We start from the raw sequence: 27,210 nt of genomic DNA, 5'->3' as shown, positions 1-27,210 counted from the left end.
CAGATGACACTTTTTCCTTTGGGCTCTCTACTGAAGTCATCCTGTTGAAAACATGGAGGGTGAGATTTATTTCTCTGCTGTCTGGTTGCCTTTTCCCCCTGCGGTCTGTTTTTTCTTCTACTCTGTTCCCTTCTCTCAGGTCTGCTGCCCAGCTACCTGGTTCCTAGGTTTCCCTGGGTATGTGGGGACATATGTTAAGATTGACAGGTTAGTCCAACCCATGGGGGGATCTCTGAGCCCTTTGGTTAGATCTGGCTTCTATCTTTACCAACCTCTAGGTTCTCCTTTGCAGTAAAGCAGCTGCCAATGAAAAACAGCGAGCACTATGTGCCTTGCTAGCTCTCAGCAGACCATGGATGGTCCAGGCACTATGGTTTGGGAGCCTCTGTAATAAACACAAAATAAGTATAGGACCAAGAAAAATAGAGTGCATGCCCCAAAGTCTCCTCTGTCTCCTTTCATGACAAATCTGCCTTCTCTTTCTTTCCTTCCCATTTATTTTTTTATTATACATAGTAACATTTGAAAGAAAAAATGATTGTCACATTTAAGTGAGAGCAGAAGAATAGAACCTATGCTTTGACATCTGTCTTTATTTTATCTGTAGTTTGGTTTAGAACAAATTGATAGTGCAAGAAGCAAATCAGTGCCCTGACTAGATCTAGGCAGTAGTTGGCTTGTCTCTGTAATTATATATGAGTAGAATAACCTGGAAATGGCAGGCTTCCTTGAATTGGGCTGTAGTGATGCTTGATTTAATTAATTTATTCCAGGAGATGAGGACTTGGAGCTATTGGCTTCCCTGTTAGAGGAAGATATGGCAGCTGAGGATGGGAATTGCCCTGAAGAGGAAGAAGGTTGCTCAGAGGAGGCAGGAGAACCTGATGAGTACGATGAGCTGTTTGATGCAGAGGATGATACCTCTTACACCGAGGAGGTTGGGTCTGAGGAGAATGAAGCCAATGAGGAGAAGGAAACTGTGGCTACTTTGTTTGGAGATGTGGAGGACTTGATAGAAGAAGAGAAGGAGGAAGAACCTGCCCAAGAAATACCCTGTTGTCCAGCCCCCAGTCAAGAGAAGGGGAAAACCAATCAGGAGTTACAAGGTTTCTCTAGTAGCCATTTTTGGCCAATTTGCCAAATATAGTTCAAGTCATGGTGATTGCTAGATGACTCCTGGGACTAAGTGGATGGCTTACTGGCGCTGGCAAGAAATAGAGAGACTTTCCTGCTTGATTTCTAGTTCAGATGCGGTTCTGAAGGGAAGCAACTGGAAGTTCTTGTATAGATTAGTCAGTTGCCTGAGCTAAATAAGTAATGACTTAGTCCAGTTTTAAGTGCTTACAGGGCAAAGTTAATTGCTTTCCAGTGGCTGCCTTTGTCAGCTGACTCCAAAGAAACCAGACCTAAGAGGGAGTTTTGCTTACTAGTAGTATACTTTAGTTCTTGGTTTTTTGCTGCCTGTGTGGGCCAGATGCTTTCCTGCTACCAAGGCATTCAGCATGAAGGCACAAATATTTCACTGTAGTGCAAGTGAACAGGCATTATTCACTGACCCTATCTCAAGATTAGTAAAAAAGAGATCTAAATATCCCACACAACATGGGATGCATGGGCGACTGGTGCCTACAGAGACTGGGGGCGGGCACCAGCGACTGATCACGGACTGGGAGGTGAGGTCCCCCAGTGGCCGATCGCCACTGCTGGCACTTCTCTCAGTGCCCCCATAATCTCAGGGGAGGCACTGGCTGGCGCTTTGCTTGGCGCCTCCATTCCCTGGCCGACAAGGGCCAATCTTTGCCCCCCCCCACGCATCTTCTGTGATGGCGTGTGTTGTGTTGATTGTATGACAAAAGAGCTTTGTATTAAAAAATACTTAAGCTCCAGGGGGCCTTTTTTAATTAATTTGGTTCAGTGGGACTCTTGCTGAATTTGAGCTTTCTCTCTATAATGGCACCAGTTCTTCCCAGTAAACATCTCTACATTCCTGTGAGGTAGTAAAGCCATTGAATTTCTAATAATATTGTTAATCTTAGCTTGCAGCAGGTTTCTGTTATTTACATATATACTTTATTCTCTCATAGATGAGCTGAAGAAATTGCAAGAGCAGATGAAGAAGTTACAGGAGCAGCTGCAAAAGACTGCCATTGAGCAGCCATCCAGCTCAGGCCCAGCAAAGAAAGCTCCAGGTATGGAGGCTAATTAGATTATTTGTCTAAAACCCAGCCGTGTGCTATATGTTCTGCTGTTACAAATCCCTTGTGTGACCCTGGCAGGACACTAAGCCTCAGTCTCCCCATGTGTAAAATGGAGATGATTTGCTTCTACTTCACAACTCCCCATGAGTTGTGAAGTAGAAGCACCTGAGGTTCTTGAACTGGGATACTGGTCTCTTTCAAAGTGAGTATGGATAGGTTCCCATTGTGTTTCTAACATGTGGGAGGCAAGAGTGACATCACTGGATTTTGAATGTGGAATAGATAAAAATGGGGAATTGGTTGTGCTTTACTGCACTTCTGTGGTTCATCTGTCCACAATATGTCGAGTCACTGAAGATGAGCTGCTGGCTCCCAGCCATGTGTTGCTTTTGGCGCACGCTTCCATGGCTGGCTGCTGCATGGATTTCCACAATTTCTTGCATGTAAATTCTTATATAGGGAAATGTTTTGTTTGAGCAGTTCTGGCTGCTTGTGTCCAGAGATCAGGAGGTCTCCTAAATACCTTTTGTGTTTGTGCAGCAGGGAAACCGCCCTGCATGCCCTTAAAGGAACGGAAAATGCAGACACTACAGGAGTCGCCGTGTTTCTCTGCCCAGCTTGATGCACATGCATTACCACTAGCTAAACGGGGAGCCCAGAAAGCAAAGCTTTCACTGGGAGGTACGGTTCTTACTCTTGGGTTCTGGTGTGTTGGAGTTGCACTACTGCTCAGTAGAGATTTAGTCTCTGATCCTCATTCCCAATGGAAACCTATTGAGTGACCTTTAATTTAGTAGTTATGTACCTGCAGCTTACATGTGGGAACAAGGAACTTGGGACAGGCTTGTTTATCCAGCTGAAGCTGATCTCTGTGCTATAATACCTATCTTGCTACCAAAAACTAGTTAAGCTTGTTTAATATTAATTCAGATATGTCTAATATGCAGTGTGCTGCAATTCTCATTTCTGGAAATGAGTTATACAAAGCCTGTCTTGGAAAATGCTGTCACTTGGAGCACTTACAACTGAAATGGGACTGCTCCTTGAGATTCCAGTTCAGGGAACAGGCCTGTCCAGAAAGGGCAGTGTAAACACTGATTAAGTATTCCTATAACATGGGCTCAGTTAGTTAAGTTTAGGCTGGTAGAATTTTTAAGTAAAAATATTATTTTTCATTAATTTATGATTATTTTTTCTGTCACTTGCAGAGAACAAGAGTCCTCCTCTAAGAACAGTATTAAGTTCATCTTTCCAGCCTCTCAGATCTATTGGGGGGAACACCCCCAATGTTGGAGTCAAAGAGAGGACTTCTCACTTGCCTGGATGTTCCAGCGTTACTGATCAGCCAGTTTCTGTGGAAGCTTTCTCTGGCCTGAGATTGAGGTTGGCAAGCCAAAGCTTTTTTGTATCACTTTCAAATAAGTAGCGAGAGGACATGATCTCTCCAGTGTGTAACATTGGAGGCAGCTATGTGAAATGCATTGTGAAATGGTGGGCTCAGGTTGTCAGGGATTTGGTATACCTGTATCTTATTTGTCACTTCCCAATGCCAGAATATTCATTAGTCAGGGTGCTGTTGAAGTAAAGCAACACCATTGGTCAGAAGTTAGCAGTTGGATAGTAACATGCTGGGACACCCATTTTTTTTCCTCCCCTTTACAGAATGCCGACTGTATTCTTTTAAAAATGTCCTCATCATTTTGTTAATGTGCTCAGAAATGCTTCTCGTGATTATGCTCTGAAGACAGTGAGAGGAGGCAAAGGAAAAATGATAGTCGGATTACGCTGGCACTTTGCTATGAACTGCAGGACTGGCCCACTGTTGCTCAAACAAGATTTGCAATACTCTCTGTGAGCACAAGAGGTCTCCTGTTACCTGAAATGGCTCCTTTCCCTGGAAACTATGCTGTTTACAATGCTCACTCTTGCCTGGGCAGCAGCAGTATTCCTCTAGTCTAGTCATCCATTAAAATCAATAGAATTAAGTACACATGAACCTTGCAGTGCACGCACTGTACCACAGTATATGATGGATCAACACAAGTTTGAAGGCTGTTGAATATTGATGGCTGATGGCACTTTTCAGGTGATCTCAGGGAGTGAAATAAGGCACAGAACATGCTTTATTTCATACTCTTGCAGATCTTCCTGCAATTTCCCAGTGGGAGTATTTTAGCTTTTTAAGCATAGACAGAGCATTTCATAGTATACAGGAAGGAGCAATCCTGCAGTGATTAGGGGATGCTTCAGTAGTCTCGTGCCCTAATGAATTTAAATCTGTCTTTGCAATTCTAAATGTTCTGGGCTGACTCCAGGCATTTGTGCTAACATGTCAATATTTACTATAGAAAACCCCGTGTATCTTCAGTTGAAATGGAGAGGAAAATGGCTGGACGGAAGCTGATCCGACTGTCTCAGCTTCAAAACAAACTTGCTGGAGAAAATCTTGAGGAAACAGACTGGGTAACGTTTGGAGTGATAATGAAGAAAATCACCCCTCAGAGCTCAAACAGTGTAAGCAGTTTCATTGTATCATAAGCTTAGTCATAATGAAATGATTGTGTTTTCACTGAAGAACTAATTAGGTTTTGCATGCTTTATCAGCCAGCTCCAGATTTGCCTTTTTTTTTTAATTAAAACCAACTGTATTAAATATTCCAAGTAGACAAGACTCATATGGTATTGTTGGTGTCTGTGCTCTCATGAACTAGACTGCATTGATTCTGCTGTGTTGGGTACTGATATGAAAGCCAAGGCACATGACACTGTATCCATTAGGATGTGTAAATCTGCTCAGGGATGGTTTAATGTAAGATGCAGGCCCTTTCTTAGGTGTAGGGACCATAACTTAGGACTTCTGGGCCTCAAAAAAGTGTCCTAACTGCTAAGCCATGACTCTTCTGGTCCAGCGGATCTTGAATTCTGGGCTGCACAGTGGAATGACTTCAAGAGGAGGAATGGAAAGTGCCCAAACCTACGATAGCCCATAGCCTAGTGATTGTGACACTCTCCTGAGCTGGGATTTGAAGCTGCTCAGGCCAAAGAGAAACTGTTAACCTGTATCTTATCTCCTGAGCCAGTGCTGTCACCTTTCACAGCCCCCTGGTTATATCTGTCTGGGCCTAAAAGAAGAGAGTGAATTCTTTCAACGAAGTCTTACAGGTACCTAGCCTCAGGAGAGGGGTCTGAGCTCTAAATCCCAGGTGGACAGAAGCATCTCCCTGAGTGGAAAACAGCTGCTGCAAAGGGAAAAGATTTCAAGCATCTTCCTGTACTCAGTGTTTCCTATTGAGTATCTCTAGCTGTCTCCCTACTCAGTACATTTACTGTTTTTCATCTTCATTGTCATGTGTCTGACTTCTCCCAGACCTGTATAGGGAACCTAGACCCCTATCAGAGAGGCCACCTGCTTGCAGTGCCTAATTTTTAGGCATCTAAATCATAGGATCAGAGGAAAGTATGTCTAGAAGGGACCTCGTGAGGTCATCTAGTTTAGCCCTCTGCTCAAAGCATGATCACCTCTCACTAAACCAGTCCTTAAGGGCTAGATCTAATAAATCCCTTTTCCTGGCAAAGACAAGAGGTACCCTATTGCACACCTACCAGGGTTTTAGCCTGTCTCATTCTAAAAGGGCCAAACCGTGCCTTTTCTACCATTTTCCTTGGGCTCATTTGGAAGGCTAGGATTATGCATCAAGGAGTTGAGTATTAGGTGTGAGTTCTAGCTTGAACTTTGTGAATCTTGGTTAAAATGCCACTTCAGTTTCATCAGCTGTAAAATGGGGTTAGTTTCTTATTCACAGGGTTATTGTGGACTAATAAGAATCTGTCAGAAGTGCTGTATGGCAGTTAAATATTAGTAGCAGCAGCAATAGAAATGGCCGATAAAAGGCTATTTTATCTTTTGAAATTACCTGTGTTAACAAATAGCATCATATTCTATATACTGCTTAGAGGTCATAAAGTAGAAACAAAGGCAAAAAAGTAACTATTTTAAGGGTGACTCCTTTAAGCGTGGGCAGTATTGGTGGTCTTCTTGTAAAGATCTAACAGAAAGTAAATGTTGTCTGCTCCAGGGCAAAACCTTCAGCATCTGGCGACTGAATGATCTGCGTGATCTGAATAAGTGCGTCTCGTTATTTTTGTTTGGTGATGTCCACAAGGAACACTGGAAGACGGACCAAGGCACAGTCATTGGGCTGCTGAATGCTAATCCCATGAAACCTAAGGAGGGTTCAGATGAGGTAAGATGACTTTTGGCCACCACAAGGAAAGAATAAGCAATGATTTAAAAAGAAAAGTTGGTTTAATTTAAATCATATGTGATTTTATTTTTTGAGTTTTTTAAATTAAATACACTTTTCTTTGTAATAATCTGTTTAACATTAAATTATTTTTTTTTGAAGTTGAAGATCCTAGTGAGAGTTTGGTGAGGAAAACAAACTTTCCTTTTTGTGTGTGAATAAGAATGAGCTGGCAGGGATGAGATTTACTAGTTTTAAAATCATGAAGGATATGGTGACCATTTTTCCCTTTGCGTAGTGGTAAATAAATGATGGTATATAATGAACTTTTCTCATATGTTACTAGGACATTAAAGATGGTTGCTTTTTACTAGTTTAATAAAATTGTTTTAAAATGCCACTTTTAGGCGTTTTAATTGAATTTCCTTTCCATTTCCATCTAAATGTAGCTTGATACATGTGAATAAAAAAATACCATATAGTAAGCATGTGTTAGCAGGTGCAAATGAAAGCAGATCTACCTTTCTTAACTACAGGTTTCCCTCGCTTTATGTGGGTTCTGTATGTGCGAATTCACTCTTATGTGATGACTCTTTTTATACCAAAAATTTGTTCTATGCAAGGTAAATTTAACTCCTATGCGATCGGTGTGGTGGAAGCCCAAAGTTAGCTGCTTTCTGTGGTGCATTATGGGAGTGATGCACACCTAAATATAGTCTCCTGTGTGGATCTGTGCTCTTCGCTCGTTGTCTGTGACACATTTCTGTAGTTGCTGTCCCCATTACGGCTTCTAAGCATCCCGCTAACTTATCTCCTACCTCTCTCCCCATGCTTGTGTGTACTGCCTGCTGTTGGTGTGTACCAAAATTGTCTTGTAAAAGTGGGAGAAATGGGTCTGGGGGTCAGTACAGTCGAGGTCTTGTAAAGTATCCCTATTCGTTACGTTGTAAAATGGATTCCCTTTATGCGAATTCAAGTTACATGCCATTTTGCAGGAACGCATGTACAGCATAAAGCGAGGGAAACCTATAAAGGGAACAGATGCAAAGCTTTCTGCTTCCTTGCAAGAGAACGCATTGGGACGTTATCATTCTGCAATATAGGATATAGTAAATAAAAAAGGGGTGGGGTGTACTGATAGACCTTCATCTCCTTTTTCTCACTTGTTTCTAAACCAGGGGCGGGCAATTATTTTGGGCAGAGGGCCACTTACTGAGTTTTGGCAAACCATTGAGGGCTCCATGACGGGCAGCCCAGGGCAGGTTAATATTCATTTTGTAATTTTTTTTAGGGGCCCTGTGGGCTGGATAGAATGGCTTGGCGGGCCGCACTTTGCCCACCCCCGTTCTAAGCAGATGCTGTCAAAAAGTTCTTGTATTTTCCCTTTTTGATTCTCTTCCCATCTGAACATCCACCTTGGAGTTTTTTTTCCCCAGTCTTTTGCATCAGGGATGACACACTCTTGCATTCAGCCCCATGTCAAACTGACTGGGCCTGTCCTCTCAAACCAGTACCATATGTGTCAGCTTCTGAGGAAAGTCTGCAGCATTTCAAGCACGGCGTGGCTGAGGGCTTGGTGCTCCCTTGGTATGTAGCGTGCTGGTCTGAGCCCTCAGGCCAACCTTAATCATCAGTTTTTCCACGTTCCATTCAAGTGTGCCGCCTTGGGGAGAGGCCTCGGGCACTTATCTAAACTTATTAGAAGCAGTCAAAGCTGTGTAGGTACCCAGCATAATCAACAGTTCTGAAGCTGACTATCTCCTCTCATTTTCAAGGCTTTCATACTTCCTGTCAAAGCTGCTAAAAGAAGCCCTTGAAAATGAGGTGAGAGAGGAGCTGCAGAGCTAACTAGTTCCTGTCATTGTCAGTGCTTCTAATAGCAGCCCTTTGACAGCTGCTTCCCTTTCCCTATCTCTGGCACAGTTAAGGGGTGCACATGTAGTTACAAATCAGGCAGTTACAATGAGCATGCAGTCAGCTGCAGCACAATTCAAGCTACAAAGCAGAAATGCTGACAGATTTTATATGCTAAATATACAGATAACCAGCATTTGCTAGAATACGGTGTTTCCCAAGCTGTGGGAACTTCCTTGGGGAGGCACATGCACATCACAACAGTCAATGCCCCCTTACTTCAGCCACTCTCACTACTGACCTTGCCACTAGCTCCTGCTGCTGCTGGTAAAGGGAATCGGTAACAAGGGCAGTGGCAGCGAGAGCTGGAGGGCAGGTGGAGCACAGGAGTGTCTGACTTTACTACAGTGGGATGTAGACCCACAGGGTTTGGGAAACGCTGCTATCATGAAAATGATAGGCAATAAATCAGGACCGATGCTGCACCATGCAACCAATTGAATTACCCAAAATGGGTATAAATGAATGACATTGTCAAGTGACCTGAAAAGTCCAGGCTTTTGGGACTGAACTCAAGATCCCTCTGTTTATCCACTGATAATAAATAAATATTGTGTGGTGCTCAGTAATACAGCTCACTTACTGCTGTGCCTCTACGGATGACCACCATTCATGAATCTGTGTATGGAGCCTTATCTTTACTGTTAGTGCTTTTTCTTTTTAGGTATGCTTGTCTGTCGATCATCCCCAAAAGATCCTGCTCATGGGTGAAGCCCTTGATTTGGGCACCTGCAAAGCCAGGAAGAAGAATGGTGATCCCTGCATGCAGAGTGTCAATCTGGTCTGTATCCCTCAGTCTCTAGGGCCCCATTAAACTATTAATGTTGTGAGCTGTTGGTAATCCTGCCTTGAGCAGGAGTTTGGACTGGCTGATCTCCTGAGGTCCCTTTCAGCCCTATTTTTCTAAGAACATCTGGGAGTTGTATGTCATGTGAATAGTGATAGTGATCCAAGCCATCAGCAAACGTGGTCAAGGATAGAGTTTAAGGGGAAAGAGGTGACTCCGTATTGAACATGGTGGATCACTAGCTGAGTGGGGTGGCATTTGAAGCACACTTAGAATGGAACAAGAGCAATAGATGTATAAGATGCATGCAGCAAATTTAGAATGTGTCTTTGGATCAGTTCATAGGGTCATCTATATACAGCATCCTAATGTCAGCTGAATTATCCAGTGCAACAATAATGAATCGTGGGGAAAACTTTCCTGGCTGAAGGAACTGACTGGCAGGTTCTAATTGGCTGAAAATGTCTGACCTGGGAGTTCTTGCTACTACAATATGCAGATAAAAGTTTAAAGATAGAATGAAATCATTTTCATTTTGTTGCTTACCCTGCTGAGGGGGCTATTCACAGCATTGAACTTCCTGACAGACTAGAGATTTTAATCTATATTGTCTTGAAATGGGTCTAAAAAATTGTCATTCAAAATAGCTGTACAGTACGTCTTGCTTCTACTGATGCTTTTCCTTTGTACCTGTGCATTTAAGGAGATTATAAATTCTGTGGTCCTAAAACATGGAAACAGACAGGTAGATGAGTCATCATCAGAAATTAAACCTTTGGTCTTCCCAGGCTCAGGATGAGCTTATTGGGGAAAATAAAACCTGTAATGCAGGGGTTCCCAAAGTTTTTATGCCATGGCCTGGCAAACATGGCCTGGAAGTGACTATGGCCCAGCAAACCGCAGCCTAACAATCACAGCTGACTGTGGCTGGAATTTCCAGCTGGAAGACAGGTAAAGATGCCAAACGCTGTGCTACTGCGGGCCCTGCAGAAGGAGCCACGTCCTCTCCACCTGGTTCTGGGGGGCTGCGGTTTGCTTGTCCGTGGCCACTTCTGGTTCGGCAGCCAACCGTGCTGCAAATCGGCAGCCAACCTGCTGTGGCCTAGGGGTTGAGAACCCCTGCTTTAATGTATGAGATTTGCATTTTTTCCATCAAGCAATTGGTCCACAACAGCTGGCTAGTCACAGTAGTAAAGGCTTGTGTACGCATTTGCCAAGCTTGATTTCTTGCCTATAACCCACAATATCTGTGCATTTGCAGGTCAGTTATGAAAAGACCTTGTTGGTTGTCTCGGGCAATGTATTTAATTTTAATCATCTGTTAGTTTTCACCAACAAGCCTTTCTGTCTTCTTCCTCTCAGAATGACTGTGAATATTGTCAGTATCACGTGCAATCTCAGTACAAGAAGCTCAGCTCGAAGCGGGCAGACTTGCAGTCCACCTTCTCAGGTGGCCGTGTTCCAAAAAGCCTGGCTTGTAAGAACCCCAGCTTGAAGGAGAGGCTGTGCCGGGAAGGCTTTTACTATGGAGGGGTTTCTTCAGCAGCCTACGCAGCTTCTGTGTAAGAGAACCACTTAACTTCCCTGGAGGCTTCTTAAAGCACTGTCTCTGGCTTTTGAGTACATTTCCTTCCTGGCTATGTGTAACTGGGCCTCAAGGAAACTTCAGAGAGACCCTTTGACTAGCCCCTTCCTCTTGGTTTACAGCCATACTTTGTTTTGCCAGGATATTGCTCGTCTCCATAAGCAGAATCAAAGCTTGGATGGCATTCTTCTCTAAGGGGATGGTAATAATATGGCCAAAGCAATAATCCATTGGGAGACAAGGGCCTGCGGTGCTGACTTCTTTCATATAAGCCTTGTCAGTGGCAGGAGAGTCTCTGGATGTGTCTCCTGCATTTGGGTTTTTCAGGGCCCATTCCAAAGCCAGGAAGCTGTGGAAAGGCTTTGCTGGAAGTTGCCCAGTGTTTGCAAAACACTTTGAGTTTCTCACCAGTGCTACTTCATTGAATAAACTGAGTTTGTATGCAGCAAGTAGCTTCTCTCTCTTGAGCTAACGTCATCCAGCTTCATCACAGTGTTTGTGATCAAGTATCCTCTCAATATTATAACCACATGTATTGAAATCTAGAGAGAAATGGGAAATCTAGTTTTGATACCAAAAAGCGGCCAAGCACAAAGTTCCTACTTCAGACAAATACCTGCTCAGGCAGAAGGCTGTGTAATTGGAGCTTTCATTGAATGGCTGAGATCACACTCGAGCTCAAATACCAGCCCTTATCCTTTTCGTGCTTCAAGTCATTGAATAAAGCTCACTTTTTGTGGGGTTTTTGTCTCTTTTAGTGCAGCAGCTGCAGCTCCAAAGAAGAAGATTCAAACTACACTAACAAATCTGGTCGTGAAAGGAGCCAATGCAATTGTACAGGAAGCTAGACAGAAAATTGGTAACGTTGTCTTTCTTCTTCCTCCTCAGATGTTTTCAGCTGAATGGGTGATAGGTCTGCAGAGCCCGGGATGTGCAAGCTAGAGATGCTGGGGATTTGGTAGTTGTACAGATGGAATTTTTCAATTCACTTCCCATTCCCCTTTGCATCACAGCTGCAGGACAAGTGTTGCTAAACAAATGTCCAGTACGTTGCATTCAGGCAACATGTCAGTGTCAAAATCGGTGCTACCATGAGGGGGCAGTGCCAGCTTTCAGATCTTGAATTGTGAATCAGTGGGTTAAGACTTTATAATTGAATGGAGTATTGGAAGGTTCCAGGAGTACTGAGTGTGCTCCTGAGGATCAGGCAAGCTGAATGGCCATAGCTCAGACCAGAGTCACACACCTACTGAGTGCTGAGCACAAATGGACTGACTGGTGCCCTTTTCAGTGGCAAGGCATTGGCAGTGCCCTCGTTTGCCTGTCGCAGGGTGTTCTTGGTATTTTGTGTATTGTTTTTGCCGCTACAGGTAAGGGTTAGAAGTGGCAATTCTGGGGATTCCTTTGGCTCTCAATAGAGAGTGAACACAAGTCATTGAGTGGTCATAGTCATAGAGAAGTAGGGCTGGAAGGGACCTCCAGAAGTCATCCAGTCCAACCCCCTGCCTGAGGCAGAATCATTCCCAGCCAAACCATCCCATACAACCATAATCTAAACCAGGGGTGGACAAATTTATGGCCTGCTGAAGGATTTTGTCTGGCCTGCGGCAAGTTCCTCAATCGCATCTAGCCCAGGCACATGCAGCAAGTCCCGCCATCTCCAGGCATGCAGCAGGGCTGGGCTGGGCTGGCACAGTGGCCTACTCCATTTCCCAACAGTGGTGGCTCCTGGCTGCTGCAGCTGCCAAATGTAGCCCTTCTGCCCCTGCACCCCAGTGAGTCTGTCCTGCATCCTCTGCTGGGGGGTGGGACCTGTGCAAGCAGGGCACTCAGCCATGTGGATGGGATGGGGCCACAGGTTAGCAGGGAGCTGTGTTTGGGAGTGAGATGGTTGGGTGGGGCCAGGGAGACCCCAGGATTTTGGGGCTGTGACAGCCTGGGGCCCAGGTCAGGGCAGAGCAGTGATCTGCTGCTTGCACACCCCTGCAACGGGCACAGGTTCTGCAGGCAGGGAGTGGATCATAGTTCTTCCCTGGCTCCAGCCTTGTGCTGTCACCACCCCGAGATCCCAGAGTCTTCGCAACCCTGCCCACCCATCTTACTGCCAAACACAGCTCCCCACCTGGTTACACGCCCTGCCTGTGTGGAAACCCAGGTGGTTTCTGTGGAGACCCAGGGAATGTAGGGTGGTGACAGCATGTGCGGGGGGGTTGCATCTGGGGCCGGGTGTGGGATTTTGGTGGGGTGACAGCACAGGGCCTGGGCTGGGGCAGAGCTGCAATCCACTCCCTGCACACAGAACTTGCGCCTGTTGGAGGGGCATGCGGGCAGTGGATTGCTTCTCTGCCCTGTGATCCCAGTCTTGCCCACGCATCCTGCTCCCGAACACTGCTCCCTGCCCATCCATGGCTGCATCCCACATGAGGAGTTTTGGGGAGCTGTTAAGCAGGGGGGAAGGGGATCTGATTTGGCCTGCAACAGCTCAGCAAAACTCGCTGTGGCCTGTGAGCCCAAATAATTGCACACCCTGATCTAAACTGTACATAAGACTACCCTTGACCCTGACACAGCATATATTTATCACCCTAAGCTGCCACAGGTAATTCGGAGCGGGGGGGCCCACAGCAGCCAATGTCCTGCTTCTATAAACTTGACAAATATGTGCTCAGTAGGTCCTGGGTAGAGGGCCATGCTCCTTGCTACAGAGGAAGGCAAAACCCTCACAGTCCATGGGGTAAAATTCCTTCCTGACCTCAGATATGGTGATTGGTCTGATCCTGAGCAGAGGGGCATGACCTTCTAGCCACAAATCTCTGGCTTTGCTCCTCGCGGGAGAATCAGCACACCCTAGCTGAAGTCCTCAGCCTTAGCTGTAGCCAACTTTCATGCCTCTGATAAGGCTTAAAAACACCATGATGCATGTAGCAAAATAAAGAGGACACGGGGAGCAACTAGCAAAACCCGGAAGCATGGGAAATACCCATGATAGAAAATAGGCATAGCTACACCTAGCTCATTCCTGAGCAGTGGCTGTCCAACCCCTTCTTGAACACCTCCCAGGGATGAAGAGTCCACAACTTCCCCAGGCGGTCTGTTCCACTGCCTCACTATTCTCACAGAGTGAAGAAGTTTTTCTGGATACACAATCTAAGTTTACTTGCTGCAACTTCAAGCCATTGTTCCACATCCTCTTCTCTGCAGCAAGAGAGAAAAAGTGTGTCCCTCTTCTTTATGGCAGCCTTTCAGGTATTTGCAGACTGTAATCATGTCCCCTCCTAAGCATCTTTTCCACAAACTGAACAAGCCTAGCTCCTTTACTCTCTTCTCATATGGCCTGCTTTCCAAGCCCTTGATCATCTTTTCTGCCTGCCTCTAGACCCTCTCTAGCTTCTCCACGTCCTTAAAAGGTGGAGCCCAGAACGTGAAACAGTACTCCGGATGAAGCCTAACCAGTGTCAAGTAGAGAGGCGCTATTACTTTCTGTCTCTTGCACCCAAGCCTTCTATTGATGCATCCCAAAACCACATTTGCCATTTGTGCAGCTGCATCATACAGCAGACTCATACAGACTCCCAAGTACTTTTTCATTGAGTTGCCATCCAGCCAGGTGTCCCCCATTTTGTATTGTGTTTTTAATTATTCCTCTCAAGTTGTAGCACTTCACATTTGTCTGCACTGAACTTCATTCTGTGGTTCTAGTCCCATTTTCCAGTCTGTTGAGATCCTTCTGAATTGTGCATGCATTCACCAACATGTTTACAATCCTTCCTGGTTTTGTGTCATCTCCATACTTGCTCAAGAAGCTTTCTGTGCCAGCACCCAAGTAATTAATAAACACGTTTAACAGCACTGGGCCTAGGACGGATCCCTGTGGGACTTCCTGCCATTCTGACATGGACCCATTAATAATTGCACTTTGTTTGCAGCTATTGAGCCAGTCATCTGTGCATCTTGTACTAGTTTTACCTAGCAAACATTTCTCCAACTTGTTTATGAGAAAGTTGTGCTGGACCTTGTCAACAGCCTTGTTGAAGTCTAGATGCACTGTATCTGAGCATTTCCTCCATCCATCCAAGTAGTTACTTTGTCAAAGGACAGTTAGGGCTGCCAGGCTCTGGAATGGACTCCCAAGGGAAGCGGTGCTTTCTCCTACCTTGGGGGTCTTCAAGAGGAGGCTGGATAGATATTTGGCTGGGATGTTATGACCCCAGCACTCATTTCTGCCCAAGGCAGGGGCTCAGACCTGATGATCTGTTTAAGTCCCTTCCAACCCTAACCACTATGAAACTATGAGATTACGATTGTTTGATGCTATTTGTTTTTCATAAATCTGTGCTGGCTGTTTGTGATCAGGCTTTCCTTCTCCAGAAGCTTATGAATGGCCTTCCTTAAGATATGCTCCAGTAACTTCCTGGGTGCTGAAGTAAGGCTCACTAGTCTTTAGTTCCCTGGGGCCTCCTTCTTGCCTGTTTTAATGGCCTGGGAGGATCCTTCCAGCCCTTTTTCAGTCTGAGTGCTGCTCCTGAATCTGTCCCTGACTATCTGTGGCCTCAGGTAAATTGCTTGTCCCCTGTGCCTTCATTTCCTGCTGTACTTTGCTTAGTATTATACATCCTGTAGAAAGACCAGCGCTTAAAAGGTTGGCCTTGCCTGTGCTTTGGCAGGTATGCCATGCCCTCTCCAAGTCACTCCAGTCCCCTTCCTTTGGCTGGTCTCCTGCTCTGCTTTCTGTTCCCTGCCCTATCTGTCACTCTGCTGCCTGTCTCCTCTACAATCTGCTGTGTACTGTGGGTTGTCCACTCCTGGCTTAGAACATTAGTCTGCGCCTTGGGAGACCTGAATGCAAGTCTTTGCTTTGGTAATCTATTTGCTTGTGTAACCTTGGATAAGTCGCTCGCTCCTGATGCACAATTGATTTCCATAGGAGGTAGGCACCTAGACGCCTTTGTGGATCTGAGCTTTAGGGTCTCCGGCTATAGACACATGTAACATATAACTAAAAAGGGGAGAAGTTGCAATTCTGGAGCTTGCATCACCCATATTTTATGCCTGTGCTCCTGTAGTGATATAAGTGAGTTAAATTCCTGTAACTTTAAATCTAAATGAAACATATTGAAGTGGCAGAGGTTTTGCTACCTACATATCACCCTAAGAGCATGCAAATCTTATTTAACTTGCACCAGCTCATACCTATGTCATTTGATACTGGTATAGTTGTCATGTCCGTCTAAACCAGTGATTCTCAACCAAGGTGCCACAGCACCACGGGGTGTCTTGAGATCCTTTCAGAGGTGTGACAGAGTGCTACACAATGTTATCGCAGTTAGGTGCACAAAGATGATTCACAAGTTAAATCCAGAGAATTCAAATAGGAATCCAGAGTGTTCAAAGCATTCTGACCTTCTTTGGTCTTTTTGTGTTCTCTGCAGTAGAAACTTGCTCATTTTTTCTTCAGTCAAAAATCAAGTAAAAAATAGGCAACATCTTTTTGAGGGGTGCCTTGAATCTAAAAAGGTTGAAGATCACTGGTCTAAACCCTCAGTTCTCCACTTGTAAAACAAGGATAAGAGTGCATTTTTAGCTCAGAGGGGATCTTAGGGTGCTTGTGCACTTTGGTTATGGGGACTGTATAAAAACCTAAAACAGGAAGGAGAGTAGTCTGTGAAATCAGAAAGGGGCAGCGAGCATTAGTGGATTATGTTTCTGAGCTGTCAAGTGTGAAATGCTATAGTCAGACCTTTTTCCCTTTGTGGTTTCGAGTCTGTTAGATTTTTTTGTGCTCTGTTCTAGGTGCTGCAAAGAGACCTTTATCGTGTTCTGATGACTTCAAAGACTTGTTAACAATGCCAACCTTTGGAGCCCGGAACCTCTGCAAGCACTGGTCCAAGGCAGGTGTGTCCACATACTCCTCCCAGCACTTACCTTTGAAGATACTTGGCTCTTTTGTGCAACCCTTACCTTTTTGGATTTTTATTTTAGATGCTGAGAAGGAAGGACCTGCTATCCAGTCAATTTCTGCTTCAGCTTTGATCAAACAACAGAAGCGGCAATTGCTAGAGGCAAGGAAAAGGCGCTCCGAGGAGATCCAGAACCGGTAATGCGCTAACATCTATGGCTGCTTATGGGAAAGCTGTCCACTTGTTTACCCCTCAGCTAATTTTTTTCTGAGATGTTAAAGTTCTGTAAAACTTAATCTGAATAGAACTAATCTGGTTCTTACTTCAGTGGAAAGCTAAACACACCAGCACTCTGCCTGAGAACTGGAAAGAAAAATGAAGGAAGAATAGGTAGAGCAGGCAGCTGAGAATCATGAATTCCCTACTCCAGCACTGACCAACTGACCTCAGAGGGATGTTCTGAGGCTTCACCTTTTTAAGGTCCTGTGAACATCTTTTGATAGGCCTCGTTTCACTGTCCCAAGTAGTTGAGCCGCATGCTGGTTTACTAGCAGGACTGGCAAGGCCACTTCTGTTGATCAATGACTTCTGCCTTGACAGGCTTCTCTACATTCTGTTCTGGTATTTTCAGACTCTGCCTTGGTCTGCTGCAATGACCTATGACTTGTCTCCAATGCCTGTTGTCCTTCTTTTTAAGGTTTCTTCAGAATGCAAGTAAAGCTGAGACGGCAGCTTTACCATCCTCTGCGGGGCAATCCACACATCGCTCTCCAACCCCAGGGGCCGAATTCCCCAAAGCTGCAAAGATGACAACCCCACAGACACCTAGACTGGGTGCAGGGTTTTCTGAAGGAGATGATATCCTTTTCTTTGATGTCTCCCCCCCTCCAGCACCAAAGCTAAGTGGCTTAGCAGAAGCTAAGAAGGTAAACGCTCCTTTGAAACACTGAACTTTGAGCTCCATCTAACTAGCTTAACAAGGAGGTTAAGGGGTGACATGATCACAGCCTGTAAGAACTTCCAGAATGAGCATGTAGAGCCGTTGGATCTCAATAGAGCTTTAAGTTGAAGCTAGGGATGTTCAGACTGAAGACTAATTAACCCTTGGGAAAACTTAGCTATGGCTATTGTAGATTCTCTGTGTGAGATTTTTAAATTGACATTGGCACAAAGGTGCTCTAATTTAAACAAGAACAAGTTTAGGGAAGTCCTTTGGCCTGTGTTGTCCATGAACTCAGATTAGACTGTCACTAGTCCTTTCTAGCCTTATAATTTGTGAAGTCTGACGCTGGTGGCATTGCAGTGGTTATGTTGCCTCCAGTGCTTGATGTATTAAGCCCTGCTATGCCACACTGAGCTCCTAATGACTACCAGCCATTAGTGGCTGAGCGCCATCTCAGCTGCTCGTTTGTCTAAGTCTCCAGAGTAGTAGCTTATATGCTAAATAAAGTCTCAAGCATCCAACAGTAGGAGTTGGAACCTCTCCTCTTTACTAGTTCTAATCCACCCTGAATTGGGCAGGAGTGTGCTAGTGCTGTGGGATGGCCAGTCTCTGAAGTGAATTTTTCTCACCATGGTTCTTAATGACCATGCCAAGTGTTTGTCTGGCCTACTTTTAACTGACAAGGCTGGAACATTCAGCCTCGCTCTGTAGGTGATCTTCCTGTCTGCCTGCCATTTTACACTGCCAACTGATGAGAAAGTGCCGAAAGACAAACTTTTGCTGTCCTTCCCTCTTCCTGTCCCCGGTCAGGTACAGTTAGGATTTACTTTCTTGTCTGCAAACAGATGTGCTTTGGAGACTGCATTGAAGGAAATACATTCTGTGGGTTTAGTGCTGTATACTGCAGGGTTTTAAGAGTCTAAGAACTAGCTTGGTTCTTGTCCCATCATGGGTTGCCTTGGGTACCTTTTGTAGCAGGGAGACAAAAGCATCAGCTGAAAGTTTGCCTCATGCTGGACAAAATCCAATTCTTTTGTGAGCTGTAATTCAGAGATAAACTTAGGGCTGTAATAGCTGCGGAGAATGCAGGATGTAGCTGAATTGTTTTGAGGACCATTGGTTTGTTTTCTATCTTGATAAGAGTTCTGATGTTTCTTTCTTTTTTTAAACTCAACTTGAATGTTTAAAAAATACAGCTGCAGGTTGACTTATAAAAATTAACCCTTTAGCGCCTGGGTCCTTTGCCTGTGTCCGCTAGGATCCTGTTGAAGTTGTAAGAATGCCAGATTGTACCTTAATCCAGCAATGTGGCAAATTCCTTGTAATCCCAATATTTGCCCTCAGCCAAGTGGGTAGCAGTGAACTCTCTAGGTACAGTAGCTGCGTTAGGTCTGAGCTGCAGCAGCTTGGTTTCTAACTAGCACAGGCAAGGTTCATCTTTCCTTTGCAGAGATTCTGTTTTTTGCCTGGCAGAGTGTATCGCCTCCTAATGGGTGGAATGAAAGAGAATATAAACAGTTTAGGATTGCAGTGAAGGGGCCACATGCAGGGTTTTTTTCTGTCAGTTGCTTATGGATTTCTATAGAAATCTCCAGTGATGTTACCTTCAGGAACCAATTGTGTCCTAAGTTTGAGGACTGCCTCTACCTTAGACATTGGATGCCTGTTTTGAGAAATGTGAGATGTCATGTACAGGACATTTTTTTTTTTCCTGTGTTCAGTGCACCTTTTATGGTTTTGCTTCAGATAAAGATTTAGTCTCTTGTTTTCTTTTAGTTGCTAGTTCAAATGAAATGCATATGTAGTTTCCTTGTCTTTGTTGGTTCAGTCTCTTTCTCTGGCTTTCTTAGCTTGAAGATACACATGTGATGAGTGTCACGTCCCTGCCAACAATTTTAACCATCACTTTTATTATTTTATGGTATGGATGTGGTATTGAGTAGGAGTGTGCAAAACGGACCATATTTAGTTTGGATCCGGCCCAAATCGGGGGATAGTGATTCAACTTGTTGATTTGGATCACTGTCCTGATTCGATTCGGGTGAATCCAAATCTGAAGATTCAATACTTGCTGGTTTGGAGAATCAGCGATTCAGCCATAAACACAGCTTTAAATGTTTTTTCTCCATACCTCGAGGTACCAGGTGTGGCTCGCGAATGCTGGTACAGATGGAGAGTCTCACAGGAGCGTGAAGAGGGCTCCCCTGCAGACTCAGCAGCCAACCCAGAAGCATTTCTGGTCCACTTCCGGGTCTGCCGCCAAGCACGTGGGGGACTGCCCCCCCAGCTCGGCAGTTGGCCACGAGGGGACCCCAGGTACCTTCCAGACCCAGGAGGCACCAGTTGCCGAGGTGGGGTGGTCCCCTGTGCGCTTCGTGGTGGAACCCCCCCTGCCATGCTCCCATGGGATGCTCCATGCACCCCACCACCTTGGTGTTCACGAGGCACCTGGTACCTTGAGGTATGTGGAAAAAACATTTAAAGCTGTGTCTATGTCCAAATCATCGAATCTCTCCAAATCAATCCAGAAGGTTCTGATTCAATTTGGAGAGATTAAAGGGCCTCCTGATTTGATTCGGATTTGGAGTTTCAGCTACTGAATTGGGCTGACTCTCTGCTAAATCGAATCAGCGACCACAGCCCTAGTATTGGGTACCTCGAGCTCCACTGTCTCAATGCCTAATGGGTTGCAAGCCATTAGTGGAGTCTGATTTTTCTTGTGGCGGTCTTGTTACCACAACCCCGTCTTGCCCCAGCCACTGTCTTGCATTTTTGTGCAAGAGACACTGTTCCAAGCTTTCACAGTTTTCATATCCAGAACCATCTTAATGATTCTTCCCCATTTTCCAGCTGGCTGCTATAAACAAGCTGCGAGTGAAAGGCCAAATCCTCGCTAAAACTGACCCAAACAATGTCAAACGGAAACGACCGGATCCTGCTGAGGTTCTTGCAGTTGTAGAGAGAGTGGAGAATGCTGCCTCATCACAAGGTTCGTCAGTGCTGCCTGGCATGAAAAATGCTGGTCTCCAGTTATCTCCAGGGCTTTACATCAAAATGCTGTAAACTAAAACGCTGGACAACTGCTTGTTCAGCTGAGAATGAGAAGTATGTGCTTGGTCGCAGAGGTTTGGAAAAGTCTCTCAGTCTGACTTAAAAGGGACTAACTCCACAGTGTTTCTTGGGGCAAGAGGTTGGGGTTCTGTACTACTGAGACAGGAGCTACTTATAGTCAGGGAGAGAGGTTTTTGTGGCTCAGGGTGAGGTGGTGACTAGGGAGCCGGTATTTTAACGAAGCAGGAAAGGTGAACCACAAAAAAATTAAATTTGTCTAAGCAAAACATGGTTTAGAGGCTGGTCCCTAACAGTATTATGGTGGGCTCTGGTCTCCTTCTAGCTTCAGAACTATCCTATTACCCCACCTGCCTCCACAACCACCACCCACCTCTTTTTCTCCCAAACGCGCTGAACAATTATAAATTCGTACCTCAAGTGTGGTCTAATGGTTTCAACACTGTAATAAAATTGCTGTCACCCAGGTGTCTCCAGACTTTACACTGGGATGTGCAAAAGCATCGTCCCTCTGGTCTGAGACTGATTCTCATTGCAAGCCAGTAGCACTTGTGGTTCTAAATCAGTGGTTTTCAACCTGTGGTCTGCAGGCTGTCTAAGGGGTCCGTGAAAGATGACTATGATCAATCTAAAGCTTGTGAATACCCACATTTGTAATCCAAAGGGGTCTGCATCTCCATATGCAAGTTTTTAGGGGTCTGCAAATGAAAAGAGGTTGAAAACCACTAGTCTAAATTATTTGGACACTGTTGAAAATCTCATCTCACAGGTGCAGTGCTAACTACTTGGCTGCTGGTCACTTCGAGTCACTTCCTGCTGCTGTGTTTATACTGTGGACCCAATGCCACCTTCATGATTACATGTATGAGATTTGAGTGGCTCCACAATGAGATTCCATGACACTGCTGTTGTCGGTACAGAAATTTGCAGCATGTTGAGAATGGAAAGCCGGGGCTTAGCATAAGCCAACACAATAATATGTCTCCTAGTTTTAACTGACTCACAGATTTAGTGGTGGCAAACTTCTGTTCCTTTTAATGATGTTGCTGTAAACAGCGTGTGGTCATTATTTTATGCTATACAAAAAACAAGTGCTTACTCTGCTTCAGCATTTCCACCAAGAAAGTCTGTTTTAGGAGGGAGGTCCAGTTTGCCACAGAATACGCTAGCCTTGAACACAGTGCTATGCCAGTCAGCCTTGCTTTAGGAATGTGGCACTACTGTTTAGGCTGGTCTTGCTCCCCCTGCTTCTAGACAATCCAGTATTTTTAAATATTCACAAATTGGGAGGTTTCCTAAGTCTTATCAGGGAATATGACTTAATGGCTGGAATGTGGGATTACTATTAATTGCTAACTTCATTTCCAGCTTTTCCATGAAGTGGCCAAATAGAAATCACGTATTTGCTACATGTTTGCAGGGGGTTTCGGCCACTTTGCAGAGTTTGTTGATAAAGTGCTGTAAGATCTGCAGAAGGGACTACAAAAAATTGATATTAATAACACATCTTTGCTTGCAACTAAACTAGAATTTGACTTGTCATCCCTCTCTGCTGCACCAGTTGCTCTTTCTTCTCCTCACAGACTATTTTTTAAGCCACTCTGAGCCTTTTTTGGGAAGGGTGGCATATAAATGTAGTGGATAAATAAAGGAATAAATACATTCCAGCAATTGAGGCATCAACATTAGCACATGTTGTTTATACGGTATAAAATAACAATCATGTTTAGAAAAAAGAACACAGCTCAGAAGCTGGTGTTAGCAGCAAAGCTCTTGTTTCCCTAGATGCAGATGAGTTGGAGCCAGCCCAAAAGAAACAGCGGGAGCAGCTGGCCTACCTGGAGTCTGATGAGTTCCAGGAAATTCTGAACGCCAGGTCGAAGCATACGGGTGTCCTGATGGAGGTACGTACCACTTTACGTAAGACCTATGGGTCAGGGTTGATAAAAACGAGACACACAGGTAACGTGTAGGCCCAAGTCTCGATTTGGTATAAATGAGCTTTTGCCAAGAGAGCGATTTCCAGTGTCTAAAAATTTAAGTCAGTTTTGTTTGACTTATCAACCCCTCAGACAGTAGCACAGTACTGAACGGTAGGAGGAAGATCTGTGTTCATGGCATCTCAAGCAGAAGGAGATGCAAAGAGCCAACCAAACCCAGCTCCAACTGTTACATATTTTAGACTTTTAAAATGTTTCCACATCTGCAGCATTGCATATGCTGGTAATACCAAAACTTGAGCTTCCAAACTGAACAATGGCCCCTTAGGACACCACTGCAAAGATGGGGCAGGAGGCTGTAACCAAGGAAGTGCTCAAGTTATTTGCAGTTTTTAACAAATGCGGCACTTTTGCAAGAGAAGGTAAGAGTGCCCTTGCAAAGGGAAAAGCCTCTCAGGCCTATTCACTATTTATAGTGAAAGGCCCAGATTCACCAAATAACACTATGACAATGCTCACAGTGACTGTGTGCATAACTTAAACATCCAGCTCCTGGAGTTCATGACCACAAATGAGTCTAAAAAGTTCCCTATTCCATGCATATGGGAAGTCAAAAGCAGGACTTGCAACAGCCAGCCTGTTGTGGAGGGGACACGGACAGGAAACAATGAAAAGAAGGGCATATCTTGCAGTCCTGTCTTGCTTATGGACTTCAGTGAATCCCTGGGTCTTAAGGTCTTATAAGATAGGGATTCACTGTATTGAATTCAAGTACAAGACCATTGGTTCCCCTGTTTTTCTCTCAAAACATGGTGGCTTGCTCCTTTTATAGTCTACTACTTGGAGCACTCAGCCAGGAAGTGGGAGACTTGTGTTCAAATCCCTCTTCAGCCTATGATGTTCAAACCCACCTCTCCCACCTCCCAGGAGAGAGCACTCTTATTCTCTCCTGTTGAGGCTGTAGTACTGTGAAACTTCCCAATGCTTTTGCTTCCCTGTGCTAAAATGAGTGCCCATTTGTTAGGTAGCTTTTGTGATGTATCCCAGAGGTGGCTGCATTTCAGTGGAGAATTGTGCACATGGTCTAATGTGCTCTTCTAACAAGAACATTTAAAATGGATTATTTGGATCTTCGAAAAGATTTCAGCCACTAGATGGGGAGCTGCTCCTGCAGCTTGTACAGCAGACTACAGTGTCTCTCTTGTGTCATGGCAGTTTGAGGCTGAACTTCAGGAACGCTACTTTGATCCCCTGGTGAAGAAAGAAGAGCTGGAAGAGAAGATGAGGAACATTAAAGAGCAGAAGTGCCGGGTGGTGACATGCAAGACGGTGAGTAAAACAGGAGCAGGGGGGTATGTGGTGCACTCACTGTGTTGGAATGGGAATTTGTGCTCCTGCAGCCCTGCTTGGCTTTGTTAAAGCCCATGATTGTAAAGAAAGTGGCTTGCTGCTTGGGGATGTTGGCAGAGTCAGCTGGAGCCATGAGGTGATGCTGAAGGAGTTGGATGCTGTCTCTGAGGTTCCCCAAGCTAAGTTTGCTTGGGTTCCCTGGCCGCTGGTCCGTCAGGCTATTCAGTTACCAGCTTTTCTTGCCAGCCTGAAACTGTTCTGGGACCCTGAAGTCCCTTAGGCTTTGTGCAAATGATCACTACTAGACAATAACAGTCCTAACACCCAGGCTACTTCATCTGCATCTTGCTGACTGTCAGCAGTGACCGAGAAGGAGTTTTGCCCCTTTAAAATGCACAGGGAGAATTCTTCCCTGCCTGAGCAGTTTCTAGCACGCTTCCCCGGCCGCAAAGCCTCTCCTCGCTGTCTGTGGCTACACAGAAGGCAATTGTGTGCTCTGGTCTCTGCTGGGAATTGGGCCAAGCATGACAAAAGGTGGTAGTGGATGGAGGAAGGGGCAGTGAGGAAGGGCCAATGGCAGAGTCCAGAGGCAGCGACCTCAGCAGCATGGCTGCCGCCTTGGGGATGAAAGAACAGAGGGGAGCATTATTCTGATCCAGAACAAGCTCTCAGTCCAGCTGTGGCTCTCGTACTGGTACATGTTATGCAGTCTCTGCTTGTCTCAGCGTGCTCTCTCGCCCCCCTCCCCTGTTGCCTTGCAGTGCAAATACTCCTATTTCAAGCCCCTGGATACATGCCTGAAGGAGAATCACGATTACCACTGGCACGAGGGTGTGAAGCGATTTTTCAAGTGCCCCTGTGGAAACAGAGCCATCTCTCTTAACAGGCTACCAAAAAAGCCCTGCAGGTAGGAAGGGTTCCCCAGCAGCGTGTTTGTACTTGTACCATCCAGCAACTAGTGTACACCTTATCATTACAGTAGCAAGTGCCAGGGTCTGAAGCTGTTCCCTCTGGCTGCTATGCATTGTTGGAAGGATGTAGGAGGGCTGCTGGTCCTCTGGTATTGTGCAGCAAATGGATTCCAACCCAATCCTAACCTTCCATCTTCCTCTTTCAGCACCTGTGGCCTCTTCAAATGGGAGCGAGATGGGATGCTAAAGGTAGGTGCAGGCTGGGGCTTATGGTGGGAATAAGGCTGTTTCTTTCAGTGGTTTTTTCCCAGGCTTTGCTAATATGAGCCACCTAAGAAAGTGAAGGATTCCATTTCCTGAAACGGATCCATTTAAGTGCATGTCTCGACACACCTGGCATGTTACTAGCAACCCTGAACTGATCTGCCTCAGCTCAGATAGTTTATTTATATTATGGCACCTTAGCTTTTATTCTTTGGTTTTTATTGTTTGTTTGTTTGTTTAAGGCCTTGTTTAAACTGGCATGGTAGGAATTTGTATTGTAGAGTTATAGCTGCATTTTCACCCATAGGAACTCTTGGAATGACGTGATTATTGTGAGCGTAGGTGTTCTAATCAGATAATCATTTACCTCAGCTTCTTTCAGAAAAATCTAACAGAGCTGGCTTAGCTTGAATTTGAATCTTCATCCATTGTATGTTCATGTTTTTAGGAGAAGAAAGGTCCGAAGATTGGTGGAGAAACGCTTTTACCAAGAGGGGAAGAACAACCCAAGTTTCTTAACAGTCTTAAGTAACCCACAGATGATTTTTCACAACATATACCTCACTGTCTGACTTTGAATTGTGCATTTACTAAAAACACATGGGTTCTGTGTTTGGTATGAAAAATTGGGAAAACCTATTTCTACTGGCCAGGGCACCTGAGTCTTTCCTCTAGTTCTTCCCTTGAACTGACCAATTTTGTCTACTAAGTTTGACTGAAGAGACTATGTGAAATATTTGGTCACGCTGATTCTTTCTTAGGAACAAGCCGTTTACAGCATTTAGAAACAAAACCTCTGCTATCATGAAATTAGAATTTTAAAGTGTATGTAGAACAATTAATTCAAATTATGTTACTGGAATCATACAGCACAAGCCATTATGAACTTGGAAGACCTTTGACACAGAACACAAATGCTTCCAGTCTGTCTCTGGTATGTAATAGGAAACGCATCCTGGCATAATATATTAATTCAGCTGTTCCAGTGCATTGTTACAGCATACAAAAGCAACAGCATATTGTAGGGTGCATTTTTGGAGGTACGTGATATCCTGATGTCCACATATGGCTTTTCATAGTTGTCAGAACTGCTCATTAGAGCTTGCAGGACCAACTGTAAGCTGCTTAGAAATTTTAGATGGTAAAGTGTTCAAAAGTGGTGAGTGGCTTGGACTTGAGACTCAGTAGTGCTTAGGCCTCTGAGTCACTTAAGCTGTTGTGCAAATGTTATCCCTTCTTTCCAGCTGACTGCATTGCACAAATCTAAGCTGCTGGAGTCATCAATTTGTCATCTGCACCTGTGGGTCATTACAGTTACAGGTCTCCCTGCTCACAAAATGGTATTTTAATTCTTTTAAAGAGTCTGGCAGTATTTTGTACATGGTTTTAGAGAACAAACATTTTGTTTAGTCTCAACCCCTTTCTTTAACATTTTTAAATCCTTTCAATTGGATAGAGAAGCCACAGTCCATATGACGCCATAGTGCTTTGAATGCCAGTAGCGCCAGCAACCTGTGGCATACTAGTTACCTCCAGGACAGATGTTTGACCCCTCAGGTGACTCAGGAGAGAGTCAGTTTCATTTTCCTGAAAGCAAGTTCCCCTAGAAACCCTGGTGTGTTTAATAAACCATCCTTGGCTTGAGAGTCTCCCTGAAAGTGTCCCTTCTGCTGCCTTGTGGCTAACATTAGCATCCCACAAGTCCCTAAACCCACAAATTAAGTTGAATTTATGCAAATAAAGTGCCACAGCCTGATTTTTGTTTGTCCAGGTGGTGTTGTGAGTCAACACCTCTCATCTTCTTTATGCCTGTGCCAGGAGTGGAGAGGGAGTAAGCAATTGGACCCCTCCAGTCGGAAAAAGGTACCTGTGTGCTGGGCACTGACTGCCCCAGCTGACTCTTTCCTTCAGACTTCCTCATCCTACAAGTTTTTTTGTTGCTGTGACACGTGGCAAGTGAGTACAAATATTCCATTACTGTAAGTGCTGAACTATGTGACACTTCGGTTTGTTTGGCCTGTTGTTACCTCACTCGGAGTCCTTGTAAATATGGTGATCCCTAGACTTACATGTTCTATAAAGTGTATTGCAATAAACACCCTAAAGAA

At 44.8% G+C, this 27,210-nt stretch overlaps 1 protein-coding gene across 2 annotated transcripts; it reads left to right on the top strand.

Annotated features, from left to right (window-relative positions):
- On the top strand, positions 1-27,210 carry MCM10 (minichromosome maintenance 10 replication initiation factor). 2 transcript variants are annotated; one of them, XR_002102619.1, is made up of 20 exons: positions 1-59; positions 774-1,106; positions 2,085-2,189; positions 2,739-2,879; positions 3,407-3,581; positions 4,547-4,712; positions 6,275-6,442; positions 9,021-9,137; positions 10,506-10,705; positions 11,487-11,587; positions 16,519-16,620; positions 16,708-16,822; positions 17,323-17,551; positions 20,419-20,557; positions 22,423-22,541; positions 23,793-23,906; positions 24,689-24,834; positions 25,045-25,087; positions 25,551-26,036; positions 26,874-27,210. XR_002102619.1 is itself a non-coding variant. In XM_019543691.1 (19 exons), exons 1-19 carry the CDS (start codon positions 53-55, stop codon positions 25,632-25,634), a joined length of 2,604 nt encoding a protein of 867 aa, XP_019399236.1. In that variant the 5' UTR covers positions 1-52; the 3' UTR covers positions 25,635-27,210. The 2 variants fall into 2 exon arrangements, 1 of the variants encoding a protein (XP_019399236.1); XM_019543691.1 differs by having other exon boundaries at positions 25,551-27,210.

Source organism: Crocodylus porosus, unplaced genomic scaffold, assembly GCF_001723895.1.
Source record: "Crocodylus porosus isolate Cpor-Errol unplaced genomic scaffold, CroPor_comp1, whole genome shotgun sequence".
Classification (NCBI taxonomy): domain Eukaryota; kingdom Metazoa; phylum Chordata; order Crocodylia; family Crocodylidae; genus Crocodylus; species Crocodylus porosus.
Note: the sequence above shows the minus strand (reverse complement) of the source record. Positions and strands in the feature narration are given on the sequence as shown.

Coding starts and splice junctions, on each gene's coding strand:
- MCM10 (XM_019543691.1), top strand. Junction 20,558..22,422: donor GAATGCTGCCTCATCACAAG/GTTCGTCAGTGC, acceptor TTGTTTCCCTAG/ATGCAGATGAGTTGGAGCCA. Junction 24,835..25,044: donor CTACCAAAAAAGCCCTGCAG/GTAGGAAGGGTT, acceptor TTCCTCTTTCAG/CACCTGTGGCCTCTTCAAAT.